The following is a 17,426-nucleotide window of genomic DNA, read 5'->3' as shown; positions in this document are numbered from 1 at the left end:
GAGTCACTGTTACATCATGCAGAGACTGTATAATGAGACCTGATCTAAAGTAGGCAGTGATACATCGTGCAGAGACTGTATAATGAGACCTGATCTAAAGTAGGCAGTGATACATACTCATGTTCACATAGGTAAGTGACTGATGGAGTTTAGCACATGCCAACTAAAACAGTGCAAAAACAGCAGCAGAAGCCTGATAAATAAGAATTAAAAAAGCCCCAGTATCCTTATTTTTCAGGAATTGAAGGGAAAGGGAAAAATGGCAACAACTGTGAAATCCATCAAGGGAGTAAATGGCGTTTATTCCGTATCATTTTTTAAAACAGTGATGTATGAAGAAATATAGAAAGATTTTAAAATGCATCTGGCAATTGTTAGGCAGTTCTGTTTGGCTAGGTAAGGGATAATGTTGTTGCTGATTTGTTTTTGTTTTTTTATCAGGGGTATATGAAAATGAGCAAACTTAGTGGCCAAGTATTCATCTTCTCCTATGTGAATGTTTGGTAATATGTTTCAGTTCTAAAGTGCACTGATAATATTCAGACATATTTACTTTTTTCATTTCTTTTTCTTGTTTTAGCTGTAGCACAGCATACATGCTACTTTACAGAAAATGTCCTACATCACCTTCTGGAACTGTGTCATAAGTGGAGGCCATCAGCTGCAAGTTGGAAAGAGAGAGATGTAAAACAAGCATACATCTCTCTGCCTGTTGGATTTTTTTTAAAGCATTATTGTACTGAAACTGATAAACTCTAAATATTTGTTTAGATATGATAACTTGATATGCTTGGACAGTCATATGTCATGGAAGGCTTATAAAAGTGAAAGACTGCAGTCGTTTTTGGTAGTCCACCTGATTACTGACCTCTAACTGGAGGAATTTGGCATTTAGTGCTTTCGTGTTTTAAGAGCTGTCTGTCTTTGAATGAGAGGGTGTGGTGCTAAACTAGTTCCTAGCATTAATGCTGCATAATACATACTTCATAGGATAGGAACAATGTGATGAGATGCTTGGAGAACAACCTGCAAGTGCTCAGTCATACTCTCAACTGCTCGGCGTTTGGCAGAATGCTCCAATTTCATTTTCTGAATCTTGTCTACTTTGCTGTTCCTCTTTGATATGTGAAAGCACTGATTTCTTATCTTTCATTGGCTTGATTAAACAGCCGATGAGAGAAATTTCTAGAGCTTGTCTCAGTCAAAACACTAATAGCAGGCAAGTATTCTAGCACTGTGCCATCTCAAAAAAAATTATACAGTGTAGTGCCAAAGAGGTTCCTAACCAGATTCTATTAAATGCTGCAGTACATTTGGACTGTGTGACTGTGCTTAAACACACTGGGACAGAGGACATAGCTGCATTATCATAGGATCATAGGAAGTTACTAGGCTATTGGCCCTGAGGCCCTTACAAGTCTAGCAAAGAATTTAGCCCATGTTCCAACAAGTCATCAGTATTTCGTAATTATCCTCAATTTTGGCTAAATAAAAGTAAATGTTCTTGCAAATCGCTGAAATTACAGCCAGTGAATAGTAACAGTAATTAAGATTTTCAAAATGCACTTTGATGTAGCACCTGTTGTTTTATTAAATTTTAAGTAAATTAGAATAATTTAAAATGTTAGTATTTTTAGACTTTTATCCTTCTGTTATTTTTGCTTTGTCTGGAATTCTAGCGTATTTTGGTCTGTTACTCATAAAAATCAGCATTTTCTCCCATATTATTGTGGATTGCAGTCATTAAATAACAGCAGACGTATGTTTCAGGCATCATATCATTCAGAAAATGTTTCCAAATGCAAAGCTTGTTATTCTAGCAAATTTCTCTGTATGCAAGAACAGTATTTAAAATCTTTCCCTGACTTTGTCATTCCTGGGATAAAATGTTTAGAGGGATGGCAGTGTGTTGCAATGAGTTGCACCATGTGATTCTAACAGTGGCAAACTGAAGTATGTTTCAAGTCCATTATTTATTTATATATTTATGCAGACATCTAAGATGTTCACAATTACAGAAATGTTTGTAATTGTTGGTTTTGTGTGTATGGGTTTGTGCTGGGGGCAAAGCTGTCAAGGTGTCTTTGATTCATCCTCATATTTTTGGTCTGAGATTCATAAAATCTGTAGTTTTCTGGAAAATTGCTATTGATTGCAATCACCAAATAAAGATATATGTGAGGTTTGAACTTTGTCTTTCAAAAGATGTTTGTGTAAAACCTGTTATATTAGTAGCTTGCTAAGTGTAAAAGAACAATTTTTAAAATTTATGTCTGATTTTGCATCTTTGCTCCTGATTCTTGAGATAAGTGGTTGAAGACATGGGAAGGTCAATATGGTTCTGATTGCACCAAGCAGAAATATATCTCTGGGCTGTTATTTATGTATTCATTCATTCATTTAACCTTAAAGTGTTACTATTCAATGCTGGGAGCCTAGACAAAAAGCTCCACACCTGTTAACCCTTCCTCATTGTGGAGAATGTATACATCTGTGCTATGACTGAGACTTGGTTTAAAGTCATAGACAATACTCTGGCAGTGCAAGGTTACAGTGCCTTCCACACATGTAGACCAACAACAGCACAGACTCGGGCCAAAGGTGGAGGTGTGTCAATCTGTGTTAGCAGCAAACATACTTACAGGTTTGTCAAACAGGATGATGCCTATCCTCGTGCAAGCCACTGTAAGTAAGGTCTCCACCATGTCATGGCTAGCTACTGATCACCATCTGTGACCCTAGAGTCTCACCACACTTAACAAAATGTACTAGAGACACTCACCATCCAGCCAAATACCTTATTCATGGATGACTTTAACAACCACATATAGACTTGGAAATTACACTGCCCCAGACTCAGAGGCACAGTGCTTCCAGGACTTTATTAACATAAACTCCGTGGAACAGGTTAGTGCAAGCTCCAACCAGAGGATCAAACATACTGGAAATGGTACTCATCAAGACGGGAGCAGATGTCCTTCATGGATGCATCTGCAGTCATAACAACTGGGTTGTCCTGTCGTCAGGCAGCCCTTCAGTTGGCCGGATTCCAAAGTCCGGGTCCGGCTTCGGCTGATGTCGCACTTCACCCGACGTCATCTCTGTTGGACTTCGGGTATAAAAGCATCAGCCGACGCCATTTTCCTCAGTCTTTCTTGCGCGTGGGCCGAAGCAGAAGCTGTTCACAAGTGCCGGTCGGTCGGATCCAGAGATTACTTCTACCGAATACTACTTCGAAGACTTCTAAAGCTAAGTACCCCGTTGGGGACTCTTTCTTGCCTCAGCCGATGTCAGAAAAAGTTAATAATTGTTTAACCTGTGGGAAACAAATACCTCATAAAGATTTCCACTCTTACTGCCTGCCTTGCTTAGGCCCAGCCCACGACGTAGCAGCCTGTTCGTCCTGTGCTTCTTTCAACCGAAGCGCTTAGGCGTCGGTCGGAGTTTGCAGAACAGTTTTTCGGTTCTGATTTTGCGTACATTATGCCGTCGGATCCTCCGACTCGCATTCTGCCAAAACGCAAAGAAAAGACCGACACTTCAGCGGTCCGCGGTTTCGGCGAAACCATGGTTAAGCAAACGCGAGTGTCTCGGTTTCGGCGAAACCGAGAAAACTGATCAAAATACAGCTGAATCTATCTCTACAACTGAGGTCCCTGCTAACACTCTTGAATCGGCCTCAGAAATTTTACCCACTACGGTGCTTACCACTGACTTATCAGACACTATTCCTTGGATGTCTCTACCCCAGCACGTGGTGCTGCTAGGCCTCCAGCAGCCATGTCCATTAAGGCCTTCGCCAGGGCTAAAGCAGCCAAGACTACTAAAACAGTGCCTGTTAAACCCCCCTCAACCCGGCCCTCTTCCAGTTCCCAAATGCTTACTTTGGCAGAAGATTTAATTTCATTAATTAGAGGATCTCAATCTCACCCAGACAGGGCCCCTCAGCCCCCAGAGAAGAGACCTAGGGCAGAGCCCCATGAGCCAGAGTCCTCTGATGATTCTGCTGATGAATCAGACATAACTGACCAGCCAGAGGCTCCTTTCTCCAATTTTGAAGATTCTGATGCTGAAGAATCCATTCCAGCTGCTTCCCCACCAGAAGAATTCTCCTTTGGAAACCTTGCATGCCATGCGAGAACAGTTCAATGGCAGAAACAGGATTTTTCAGACTCCAGGAAAGACTTAGGACCTTTTGCACCTTCCACAGCACAGGCCCTTAGCTATACCTCCTGTTCTCTCTGTGGTGGATGATGCTTTCAATGATGTCTGCTCCGCTCCAGATTCTTTACCCCAGCCCTGCCAAACCAGACAGATTTTACAGGGTGCCAGATACTCATCACCACCTTTACAAGGCCCCTCTTGCAGACCCGAAACTATTTCCCAGGGTCCCAAGGCAGTAGCAGCGACCATAGCTAAAACCCTGTTCCTTCTGAAAGGGAAGCAAGGTCATTAGACAGATGGGGTAAAAGGTTTACACTTCAGCCACTCTCTCAGCTAGAGCTTTAAACTGTCAGTTTCACATGATACAATACCAAGAGTTTATGCTTGAACAGTTAACTAAAAAGCTAACCACTGATGAATCTCTTGATAAGAAATATGTATTAGAAATGGTAAATAACATACAGCAAGTTAGTAACCATTCTTTAAAATGTGGCTATGATGCACTGGAGGCTTCATTTAGATCAGCCATGACTGGCACTGTAATTAGAAGGCATGCATGGCTAAAGGAGCAAGCTTTACGGATCATGTTAAATCTAAATTGCTAGATGCTCCTATGGATAAAACAAGTTTGTTTGGTACACCTGCCCAGCAGGTTATGAAGAAAATGGAAGAAAAGGCAAAATCAGTCCAGACAGTTAAAGATTTCTTGCAGGTTCAACCCCCAAGGTTTAGCAGGAACTGGCCTGCCAAAAATTGGTCCTTTCCTGACTCCACAAGACCTCAAAGGGGCAGGAATAGGCGTTCCAGAGGCAGAAATCAATCCAGAGGAGGTGCCTACAGAGGCGACAGTGGCAAGGTAACAACAGAGGCACAGACTCCACACCTGCCACTACATCAACACAGCCACAGTGACTTAATCCTAAACCCGCCTACCAGGAACAAACAGAAGCTCCTCTAGGCGGAAAGCTAACTTTATTTTCAAAAACTGGCACCACATAACAAAGGACAAGTGGATTTCACGAACCATAGATCAAGGTTACGGTTCCACTTCCACACTTTACCAGACAAAGAGGAATGCCAAATCTACCTCCAAATCAAAGACAGAGGCTCTACAACAGATAATGGAGTTAGCAAACATGAGAGCTGTGGAGAAAGTGCCAACAGCAGAGCAAGGAAAGGCGTTCTACTCCGGACTATGCCTACTTCCAAGAAAGGAAACAAGTTGGAGACCAATTCTAGACCTGTCCACCCTGAACACTTACATCATTGTCCCAAAATTCAAAATGCTGACCCTACAGCAACTTCTTCCCATGCTGGGCAAGGAGTGTTGGCTGGTAACTCTAGATCTCAAGGAGGCATACCTGCACGTCCCCATTCGACCAATCTGCAGAAGATACCTCAGATTTCTTGCAGGATCAGAGCACTATCAATTCTCAGCACTGCCCTTTGGCTTATCTACTGCGCCCAGAGTATTCACAAAATGCCTGGCATCAGTAATCGCCCATTGCAGACTACAGGGAATTCAAATTTATCCATACCTGGACGACTGCCTGATACAAGGAGACAACAAAAGCAAGCTGACAACAGATTTACAAAGGGTCATTTACTTGCTTCAAGCACTGGGATACACAGTCAATTTACAAAAGTCAAGACTGATACCATCCCAGACAAGGACTTTCCTGGGCGGAATTGGACACAGTAAGACAAATGGCATTCCTAACTACAGAAAAACAAAAGAACTCCCTCTTTACTTCTTGGCACTAACAAAACTGAACAAGTTAACAGCAAGAAAGGTACTGCAGGCCTTGGGTTTCATGGCATCATGCATAATCCTGGTTCCATTTGCCAGACTACATATGAGAAAACTACAGTGGTACCTAAAGAATTTATGGTCCCAACACAGACACAGCCTAGAATAGGAAATCCCACTAATACCATGCTTAAAACAGGAGTTCCTATGGTGGGCTCAGGCATGGCAGTCAAACCCAGGCCTGCCCTTTCGCAAGGGTCAAGCAAGCCAGACCATCACAACAGATGCTTCAGACCTAGGATGGGGCATATGCTGGACAAATGCGTACAAGGATTGTGGACACAGGACCAACTTCACCTGCACATCAACCTAAAAGAAATGCTGGCAGTAAAACTGGCAATCCAAAAGTTCAGACCATTTCTCAAGGAGGACCACTTGATGATAAGGACAGACAACACCACAGTCATGTGGTACATCAACAAACAGGGAGGCACTCATTCTTACCCCTATGCAGAATGACTTTGGAGCTGTGGACCCTGGCACTCAGCTACAACATCCAGTTACAGGCAATATTTGTGCCAGGAAAAGAAAACTCTCTAGCAGATATGTTAAGCAGGACCACATCGGATGCCCACGAATGGCAGCTGCACACGGATATCTTCAAGACCATCTCGAAGAAATGGGGAATGCCTCAGATAGATCTATTCGCATCACCTCTCAATCACCAGCTCAAAAAATTCTGCACAAGGACATTCCACCCACTAGCATGGAAAGTGGACTCGCTCTCCTTCAGCTGGAAAGGCCTAACAGCATATGCATTCCCACCTCTTCCCTTGATACACAAAGTACTACTACAATCAAGGAGGAACGTCCAAGGATAATCCTGATAGCTCCAAACTGGCCAAGACAGCATTGGTACCCACTACTGAGGAGCATGTCTCGGAACAATATGTGGCCAATTCCCCTGATGCCTTTGATGCTAACTCAGAACAACTTCAGCACCATGCATCCAAACCTAAAAACACTGCAACTGACTGCATGGAACATCACATAGCAGCTGCTAATACAGAACTTTCACAAAGAGTTAAAGACATTATTCTTGAAGCACGAGGCCTTCAACTAGAAGGAATTATGCTGGGAAATGGAAAAGGTTTGTCATTTGGAGTTCTGAAAGAGGAAAAGATGTATCAAACATAGATATGCCTAACATTCTGGAGTATCTGGCGAACTACTTCATTCAGGCCTGTCCTACTCCTCCATCAAGATTCATGCATCAGCTATTTCAGCAGAATACAGCTTTGATCCACCTGTTTTTCACACCCTTTGCTCAGGCAGTTCCTCAGAGGAATCAAGAATGTAAAACCTCCAAGGAAACCACCATTGCCAGCTTGGGACTTGAACTTTGTGCTAGAAAAATTGACACTATCACCTTTTGAACCAGCAGCAACAGCAGACCTACAACACCTGTCATGGAAAACTGCTTTCCTACTGGCAATTACTTCAGCAAGGAGGGTTTCAGAACTACAGGCCTTAATGGCAGTGCAACCCTTTCTAATCTTCCACCAAGATAGAGTGTCCATGAGGACTAATCCTACATTTATGCCTAAGGTGGTATCCAGAGTGTCTTTAAACCAGGCAATCCACCTGCCTACCTTCTTTCCCAACCCACAAAACAAAGAGGAAAGAATACTGCATACCTTGGATGTACATAGACAGCTACGCTACTACTTGGACAGAACAAAAATAGCAGAAAGACTGACCAACTTTTCGTAGCCTATGCAACAGGAGGGAAGGAAAAGCTATTTCCAAACAGACAATCTCCAAATGGATAGGAAATTGCATACGATTCTGTTACTCCTTCCATGGAAAGCCAATTCCACAGAACATAAGACCTCATTCTACAAGGGCAACAGCCACTACCACAGCCTTCTTACGAGGAGTGGCTACCAAAGACATTATTGAGGCGGCTACTTGGACCTCCGTGCATACATTTGCCAAGCATTATAATTTACCTCTATATTCCAGATCGCGAGCAGGGTTTGCCACTGCTGTTCTGCAAGGGATCCTAAACACACCATAATTTACTTTTATCCTCCTCCCTAGTTGGCTATGGTATTCTACCCAGTTGTTATGACTGCAGATGCATCCATGAAGGACATAGTACAGTTTTGTACCTACCATAAATGTAGATGTCCGAATTGGATAGCATCTGCAGTCAGGATTACCCTCCCTCCTTCCCCTCTGTGGTACTCCTAGGGTGTTTACCCTTCTAATAGCTAGCTAGTGGGGGGATTTCTTTCATGGTGTATTTGTTTGTATTTATGTACATACATGCTTATTTTTGTGTTTACCTCTATCTTTTGGAAACATTGGCATCTATCCAAAATTTTTTAGCCTTCTATAGGGCTTCTGGCATCTGGGGCAAGAAACACTGAGGAAAATGGCGTCGGCTGATGCTTTTATACCCGAAGTCCAACAGAGATGACGTCGGGTGAAGTGCGACATCAGCCGAAGCGGACCAGACTTTGGAATCCGGCCGACTGAAGGGCTGCCTGACGACAGGACAACCCAGTTGTTATGACTGCAGATGCTATCCAATTCGGACATCTACATTTATGGTAGGTACAAAACTGTACTTTCCTCCTCTTCTGTGTTACATCCTCACTAGTGAGGTCAGATCCACGAACTCAATGAGGAATTAAACCCACAGCTAGGACAGCTGTTTAATCATAGTCTTACCTCTGGATCATTACCCAGGAGGTGGCGCACTGCAACTGTGGTCCCACTTCACAAAGGCGGTGCCTCCACCGACCCTGGAAATTACCGGCCCATTAGCTTGACAAGCCTTATCTGCAAAGCCATGGAGAGGATCATAATGGACCTCATAAATAAAGACATAGGGAATTTGCAGACTTTGGATCCATCCCAGTTTGGCTTTGTCAAAGGCAGATCATGCCTTCTAAACTTGGTTGACTTTTTCGAAACAGTCACCAAAGCCATTGATGAGGGAAAGGCAATCCATACAGCCTACCTCGATGTGGCGAAGGCCTTTGATACAATACCCCACTCGGGTATCATTGAAAAACTCATCAGCTTAAATGTTAACCCATACATCACAAGATGGGTTGCAAACTGGCTGAGTGACAGAACCCACAGGGTCAGAGTTGCTGGCGCCATGTCAGACTCAAAGCCTGTCACAAGTGGTGTACCACAGGGCTCAGTCCTGGGCCCACTCTTGTTTGGCATCTACTTTTCCAGTACAAGCAAACACAGGAGGGTTATGGCTGACAAAGTTTGCAGATGACTGCAAACTGAAGCCATAGTAGAAAACACATCTGACACAGATATCCTTCAGAAGGGTCTCACAGAAGCGGATAACTGGTGCCAGAGCCATGGCCTAAAGTTAAATGCCAAAAATGCATAGTCATACCCTTCGGGAAAAACAAGGTTACCCTAGCTACCAAATAGGTGGCAATCCACTGAGTACAGAAGAAGTTATCAGGGACCTGGGGACCCAGGTTGATAGTAGTCTGTCATTTGACACCCATGTAGCTAAAGTAGTTAGGAAGACCTTCTACATTGCCCACCTTATCATGAAGGGATTCTCATCTACATCAAGGAGGTCATAGTCTCCTATACTCATCACTCATCAGACCAATGATTGAGTACAATGCCCCATTCGAATGTATCTGACCCGACACTTGCAGCAGCTGGAGAGGCCACAAAAGTTCCTCACCAAAAGGATAAAGGGTCTCAAACATCTGTCCTATGCTGCCCGACTGAAAGAACTCCAGCTCTATTCAGTAAACACCGCTGCTCAGAGGTGACCTTTGCCTAACATACAAGGCCATGTCAAACCCAGATTTGATGAATATGCTTCACCTCAAAAATCTAGATCCGTCAGAGCCACAAGGGGGAGACTTAAACCTCGACACGACTATTAATAGGGCGTGCTGGAGGGATAGATTCATCACCCAAAGACTCCTATGCTGTGGAATAAAATCGGTATATGTGAGGCAGAGCACCTCGCTGGCCTTGTTCAAGAGAAATCTTGACCAATGGATGGGAGATCGCAGATATACCCCAGGGATTACCTCAGTGTCACTGCTCAACAGAGGCACAGCAAAATAATGGGTATAGTTCCCCATACTAAAGGGGTGGCGTAAGCCACAAAACTATGGGCTAGGCTTGTAAATGCCCTCGGGCAGATAGCCTAGTATGAACCTATGAACCTATGAACCTATGAACCTATCACAACATTGACTGATCAACCCAGAAAACCCATCTAAACCAGTAACAGGAACTGTTCTAAGGCAAAATACATACCATTATTTGACAGTTTCTCAAAATTAATTTTATAGGTTGTACATGATAAAAGGAGAAATTTACACATTTGTGCCATCCCCACAGGTACAAATTTACCCAAATCCAAATTTTGAATGCTATCATTCTGGACCTTCTGCTATGATTTGTAATGGTCCCTTTCTACGGTTTTGAAAGCTGAGAATTTGAGAGATATGTACTCAGTAATTATCAACCTCTCCACTGCTATGGGGTTCAGTGTGTCATTGCAGGGCAAAAATTTGGATAGTGGTATGCCACATTCTTTGGTGACTTGCCAAATATACTGTCATCGTATGCAAAGAAATTCCTTCGTAATTATTGTTTTAAAAGCTCATGGCTTTTAATTTTTCTGTATTTTTTTCTATAGCCCCCTCCATGACATTTGAGCATACTGTGACATGAAGAAAGGAATAACGTGTGTGTGTTCTGTGCTATTATAAGAAAGATACTTTTCAAAATGATATTGTATGGTGGCCTTATATTTGTTGTTTATTGATGGACATCCATTTCTAATCATGGTCTTTAATAATCATATGCCCTTGATAAAATGCAAGATGAATGTTTTATTCATTTATTTATTTAATTTTTATTTAATGTATAATTTGAGAACTCGGTAGGTGGGCTGGTGTGATGACCTTCTCAGCTGCAACCCAAAAGTAGAAAAAAAAGCAAACAACATGAATATTTGATAAGCGTACAGTGAAGTACATACGAACACATGCAAAATCAAATATATTTAAAGGGTCTTGGAAAAAGCATATGCTTTTTGCAGACATTTGGACTTGTTAGAGTTTTATATACAAAGAAAAGTTCCAGGGATAGAGTTAAAAGTAAAACCTAAGTTGTTTACATTATTTACATATTTCAGGAAACAAGCAGGACAACATTTAGGATTGCAAGCTGCTAAAAACAGTCATCCTGCAGGTAGCATGCTGTTAGAATTCAATAATTTCCTGTGACTGTTTTGCTGGAAGTACTATGCTGTTTGATAGCAAATGGTGAGGTTACCCATTTTCCCTAAAGCACTTACACTCAGTTTCCTTGGACATATCTTTGGAGAAAGTCTTTCCGAACTCAGTGCAAGATTCCAGGTACATTAATCTACATATGAGTTTTGTTGTATGATGTGAGCACTAGTCGGAAGATGGCACATTCTGTAGTAGCTGTTTTATATGGAAGCCTGCTTTTATATGGAAGTGTCTTCTTAGGATGTAAACCTGATCTTGGATGGGTAGATGTTCATCGTGTTTCACTGTTGCAGTCATTACACTTGGGTTATCCTGCTGGCAGGCTACCTGCAGTCGGCCTGAATTCCAAAGTCTTGGTCCGGCGCCAGTTGCTGTCGCCTCTTCCCTGACGTCAATGTGCCAGGGGTATAAAAGATGCAGCCCACACCATTTTCTCCAGTCTTTCCAGTCTTTCTTGCCGCACAGTGCCCAAAGCAAAAGCAGTTTGCAAGTGCCGGTCGTCCGACTCCTGAGATTTTCATGTTCGAATTTCAGATCCGAAGTCTTCATTTAAAGCGAAGTACCCCATTGGGTAAACTTTTTTCTTGCTCCATACCGATGTCAGAAAAAGTTAATTGTATTTCTTGTGGGAAGCAAATACCCCATAAGGACTTCCATTCTTATTGTATTCCTTGCCTAGGACGTGATCACGACATTGCTAATTGTAGGTTTTGTGCTAGATTTAACCAATGCACTATTAAGCGTCGGCATGATTTTGCATTTCACTACTTTGGCCGAAGATTTAATTACACCATGTCATTGGATAACCATCCGACTACCGCATTTCACAAGAAATGCAAGGAAAAGGACAGGCATCCGATGTCCAAAACTGACGACGGGGCTCTTCTAAGCCAGTCGCCGGTTCTCAGTGAGGCGCTTTCGCAGCCCCTGATGCCCGCTACCTCAGAGCCGCAGGCCGCTTCTGACTCCCATGTGGAGCCGACTAGGCCACAGGAAACTCAAGGTATTGGAAACTTGGAAAATATCCCTTCATATGGGTCCGGAGCCGCTGAGCAGGCATCAGCTTCTGAGGGTGTTTTCAGGCCTAAACAGTAAAACCGACCAGCTTCAAAGGCAAAGGCTAAAGCTCCACTAAAGACAAAGAAACAAGTACAGCAATCCCATGGACAGGCCTCCGTGCCTAAAAAAACAGATGCTCAAAATGGTCGAAGACCTAATTACTTTGATCAGGGGTTCCCATCCCCCCTCCTGATAAGAGGCCTAGGCAAGAGGCAGAATGTGAATCTTCAGATCCGGTTTCCATTTCCTCTGATTCCTCTTCTGAACAGGAAGTCTCTCTTCCTCCCTAAGAGGATTCTGATGCTGAAGAATCTATCCCTTCAGCCTCTCCTCCTGAGGATTATTCTTTTGGGGAAACCCTGCATACCATGAGGGAGCACTTCCACTGGGAGAGCAAAGACTACTCAGAATCTAAGAAAAGGCTTAGAGACTTCATTTTACTACCTCAGCACAGGCCTCTTGCTATTCCTCCTGTTTTAGACATTGTAGATGATGTATTTTCAGAGTCCGGCCTGTCTCCAGACTCTTTACCTCCAGCACCTAAGCCAGACAGATACTACAGGGTTCCAGATGCCCATACATTTCTTTATAAAAACCCTACTGCTGACCCAGAAACTATATCTCAGGGTCCCAAAGGGGTCAAGGCTTCCACTGCAAAAAACCCTATCCCCTCTGGTAGGGATTCAAGGGCAATGGACAGATGGGGGAAAAAGATTTACATTTCTGCTACCTTGGCTGTAAGAGCCTTAAATTGTCAGTTTCATATGCTTAAATATCAGCAATACTTTAATGTCACTGCTTAAACAGAAAATGTTGACAAATTCTGAATGTGCAGAAAGCAAAGAAATGCAGGATTTATTGCATGCAGCTGAACAAGTGGGAAAGCATACTTTGCAATGTGGTTTTGAGACTCTGGAGGCCTCCTGCAGGGCCGCTGTTACGGGTACTGTTATTAGGAGGCATGCTTGGGTAAAGGAACAGAATCTGCTTGATCATGTTAAAGCAAAATTATTAGATGCTCCGTTACAGCATGATACTTTGTTTGGTGTTAAGGCAGAAGAGGTGTTAAAGAAAATGGAGGACAAAGCGAAGTCTATGCAGACAGTTAAGGATTTCTTAGAGGTACAGCCACCCAGATTTAGCAGGAACTGGCCTTCAAAGAATTGGTCCTTTCCAGTGTCAGACAGGCCACAAAGAGGCAGATACAGATGCACCAGAGGCAAATCCCAGCCCCAAGGCTCATACAGGTCTAAACAATGGGGTGCTTCTACCTCCAAAAGCAGAGAAGACAAATCTCAGCCATACAGGAAACAGTCCCAATGACTTTCCTCTGCCAGAACCAAGCACTTATCTTTTGACAGCCCCCTTAGGGGGAAAACTAGCACTTTTTACCCAAAATTGGCACATGATAACCCAGGACAAATGGGTCTTGAATATAGTGTCACAGGCTACAGGTTCCACTTTCACACCCTGCCAAGGGCAAAAGGTATGCCAGACCTGCCACGCAATCAATGGGCAGAGGCACAAAAACAAGTTGCATCTCTCATGGACATGAGGGTCATTCAGCGAGTGCCGCAGCAAGAGCAGGGACAAGGATTTTACTCAAGACTTTTCTTGGTACCCAGAAAGGACAAAGCCTGGAGACCAATACTGGACCTGTCTATTCTAAACACATTTCTGGACATTCCAAAATTCAAAATGTTGACTCTGCAGCAGCTTCTGCCCATGCTGGGCAAGAAGGCTTGGCTTGTAACATTGGACCTAAAAGAGGCATACCTGCATGTTCCAATCAGACAATCTTGCAGAAGATACCTCAGTTTCATAGCTGGCTCTATGTACTACCAATTCTCTGCATGACCCTTTGGCTTATCTACTGTGCCCAGGGTCTTCACAAAATGCCAGGCACCAGTAATTGCATTTTGCAGACAAAGAGGAATTCAAATATATCCTTACTTGGACGACTGCCTTATTCAAGCAGAGAACAAGGACATTCTACTAAAGCATCTGGCATTTGTAAAAAGATTACTAATTTGCCTAGCGTACACAGTAAACTAAAAGAAATCGAAACTAGTATCCTCTCAAGAGATAATATTCCTGGGTGCAAGCTTAAATACAACTGCCCAGATGGCTTATCTCACGCCAGACAAAGGCAACTGACTTCTTACTTCAAAATGTTGGCAACAAAGACCCAGTTATCTGCAAGAAAAATTCTGCAGGCTTTGGGATTCATGGCGTCCTGCATTCTGCTAATTCCGTATGCAAGACTGCATATGAGGAAACTACAATGGTATCTAAAAAGTGTTTGGACTCAACATTGCCACAGCCTGGAAACATTAATTATCCTCATTCCCTGCCTGCAACAGGAGTTTCAATGGTGGGCACAGGCCTGTCACCACAACAAGGGAGAGCCATTCACTTTACCCACAGCCAGGCAGACATTAACAACAGATGCATCAGACTATGGCTGGGAGGCACACATGGCAGGAAAATGTATTCAGGGCACATGGTCTGCAAGCCAAATGCATCTTCATATCAATCAAAAAGAGATGCTAGCTGTTCAAAATGCCCTGACAGCTACAAGGATCTGCTTCATCCAGGACAACTGCTGATAAAGACGGACAATACTACAGTCATGTGGTACATAAACAAGCAGGAAGGCACACATTCCTATCCCCTCTGCAGACTAGCCATGACTTTGTGGGACACAGCATTGACTTATCAAGTACACCAGCAAGCACAATTCCTGCCAGGAAAGATAAATACTCTGGCAGATGAACTAAGCATAAACCTCACGGATCCCCATGAGTGGAAACTGGATCCACAGGTCTTCAGCATGATAAAGAAATGGGGATGCCCATATATCTATTTGCCTCCCTCACAACTGCCAACTACAGAAATTCTGCACAAGGACCTATCACAAGCAGGCATGGAAAGTGGATACTCTATCATTCAGCTAGAAATCCCTAACAGTATATGCCTTTCCTCCTCTGCCTCTCCTCCCCAAGGTACTCCTAAAGGTCAGACAAGAGAAGCAAAAAATGATTCTGATTGCACAAGACTGGCCCCGCCAGCACTGGTACCCAATCCTAAGGAGCTTATCTCAAGGCCCAGCCTGGACATTACCTCTAATTCCTCACTTACTGACCCAACGAAACAATCAGATCCTGCACAGCCAACTCAGGACCCTAAATCTGGCAGCATGGCAGATAATTTAGCCATTCAGAACACACCTGTCTCTAAAGCAGTAATGGATGTCATTTTGGAGGCCAGGAGGCCCAGTACCTGAAAATCTTATGCAGATAAATGGAAGAGATTCTGTGCTTGGAACCAGGCACAGGAAATTGACACGTTTGTACCAAATATTCCTCAGATTTTACAATACCTAACTGAGATGCTGGACAAAGGCCTATCCTTTTCATCAATTAAAATCCATGCCTCTGCCATTTCAGCTCATTACAATACAGAACCACCTATTTTTTCTCATCCATTGCTAAGGCAGTACGTCAGCTCAGCCAAAAACATAAGAACTCCAAGGAGAGCACCAATACCTGCATGGGACCTCAATTATGTCTTGGAAAAACTCACAATGCCTCCTTTTGAGCCAGCCAATACAGCTGAGATAAAGTTCTTATCATGGAAAACAGCTCTGTTCCTAGCAATAACCTCTGCAAGATGAGTCTCAGAGTTACAGGCACTCATGGCTGTGGAACCTTTGATCATTTTCCATCCAGACAGGGTTTCTCTGAGGACAAACCCAACATTTATGCCTAAGGTAGTGTCCAGTGTGGCCCTCAACCAAACCATTAATTTGCCTACTTTTTATCCAAACCCACATAATAAGGGTGAGACTCCTGCATTCTTTGGACATACACAGACAGCTACGCTTCTATTTGGACAGAACTAAAGCTTTCAGAAAGACTGAGCAACTCTTAGTGGCATATGCTGCAGGATCACAAGGAAAGGCTATCTCAAAGCAGACTATTTCAAAATGGATAGGCCACTGCATTCATTTCTGCTATTCACAGCATGGCAAATTAGTGCCTAAGGGCATTAGGCCACATTCAACCAGAGCAGCAGCCACTTCAGCAGCCTTCCTCAGAGGAGTATCAACCAAAGACATATTTTAGAGGCTGCAACTTGGAGTTCAGTGCACACTTTTACAAAGCACTATCACTTACCTCTCTACTCTAAATCCAGAGCAGGCTTTGCCACTGCAGTTCTGCAGGGCCTTATAGCCTCTCCTAATCCTATTTAGACCCAGCCACCCAACCTCAGCTTTAGGATTCAACCCAAGTGTAATGACTGCAACAGTGAAACATGATGAACATAGTACAGTTGTGTACCTACCATAAATGTAGTTGTTTGAGTGTATTCACTGTTGCAATCCAGGTTACCCACCCACCATCCCCCTTTTTTCTTTGCTGGGACTTATATGTACTTTTCTATTCTATACAACCTATGTGGTGTATTTGCTTGTAGATGAAGGAAATGTTTACTTTACTGCATGCATACTTATTGGCATAATTTTAGCCTACCCTTTTGGGGGCACCTGATATCTGGGGCAAGAAAAACTAAAGAAAATGGCGTCGGATGCATCTTTTATACCCCTGGCGCACTGACGTCAGGGAAGAGGCGACAGCAACCGATGCCAGACCAAGACTTTGGAATTCAGGCCAACTGCGGGTAGCCTGCCAGCAGGATAACCCAAGTGTAATGACTGCAACAGTGAATACACTCTAACATCTACATTTATGGTAGGTACACAACTGTACTTTTCCATCTCAAAGGTATGTGATAACCATTGTTTAGGTTTTGTGAATAAGAGCGCCTAGGAGATAGGTTGACCTTTTGGTGACTGGAATCAAGACATTGTAGGAAGTTACAATGGTGAGATCTGCTGTGGGCAGGGACGGTAAATCGGTAAATTTTATTTTCTGTCATCTGAAATCTTTGGTTTTAAACAAGATTTCACATTTATGTCTGATCTTTATTGGAAGAATAATTGCATATTTTATCAAGGTTTCCATGACTTTCACCACTGTGCCTAGAAGTGAGAGCAAGACTTTGGAAAGAAAAATCAAAGAAAACAATAATGAGAATTTTGGCAAAACATTATAAAGTTATCATTTGCAAACAGTGCA

At 43.1% G+C, this 17,426-nt stretch overlaps 1 protein-coding gene across 1 annotated transcript in view; it reads left to right on the top strand.

Annotated features, from left to right (window-relative positions):
- Positions 1-2,189, top strand: part of USP18 (ubiquitin specific peptidase 18) — a gene marked incomplete at its 5' end in the record, with an annotated part of 629,755 nt that extends 627,566 nt beyond the window's left edge. Inside the window, 1 exon segment of the mRNA XM_044088477.1 lies at positions 581-2,189. Coding sequence (XP_043944412.1) covers positions 581-647 — 67 coding nt within the window. The 3' untranslated portion in view covers positions 648-2,189.
- Positions 2,190-17,426: the final 15,237 nt, after the last annotated feature.

Source organism: Protopterus annectens, chromosome 11.part0 (genome assembly GCF_019279795.1).
Source record: "Protopterus annectens isolate FY-2018-M chromosome 11.part0, PAN1.0, whole genome shotgun sequence".
NCBI lineage: Eukaryota > Metazoa > Chordata > Ceratodontiformes > Protopteridae > Protopterus > Protopterus annectens.
The sequence above is the reverse complement of the archived record's forward strand: the minus strand, read 5'-3'. Positions and strand labels throughout refer to the sequence as shown.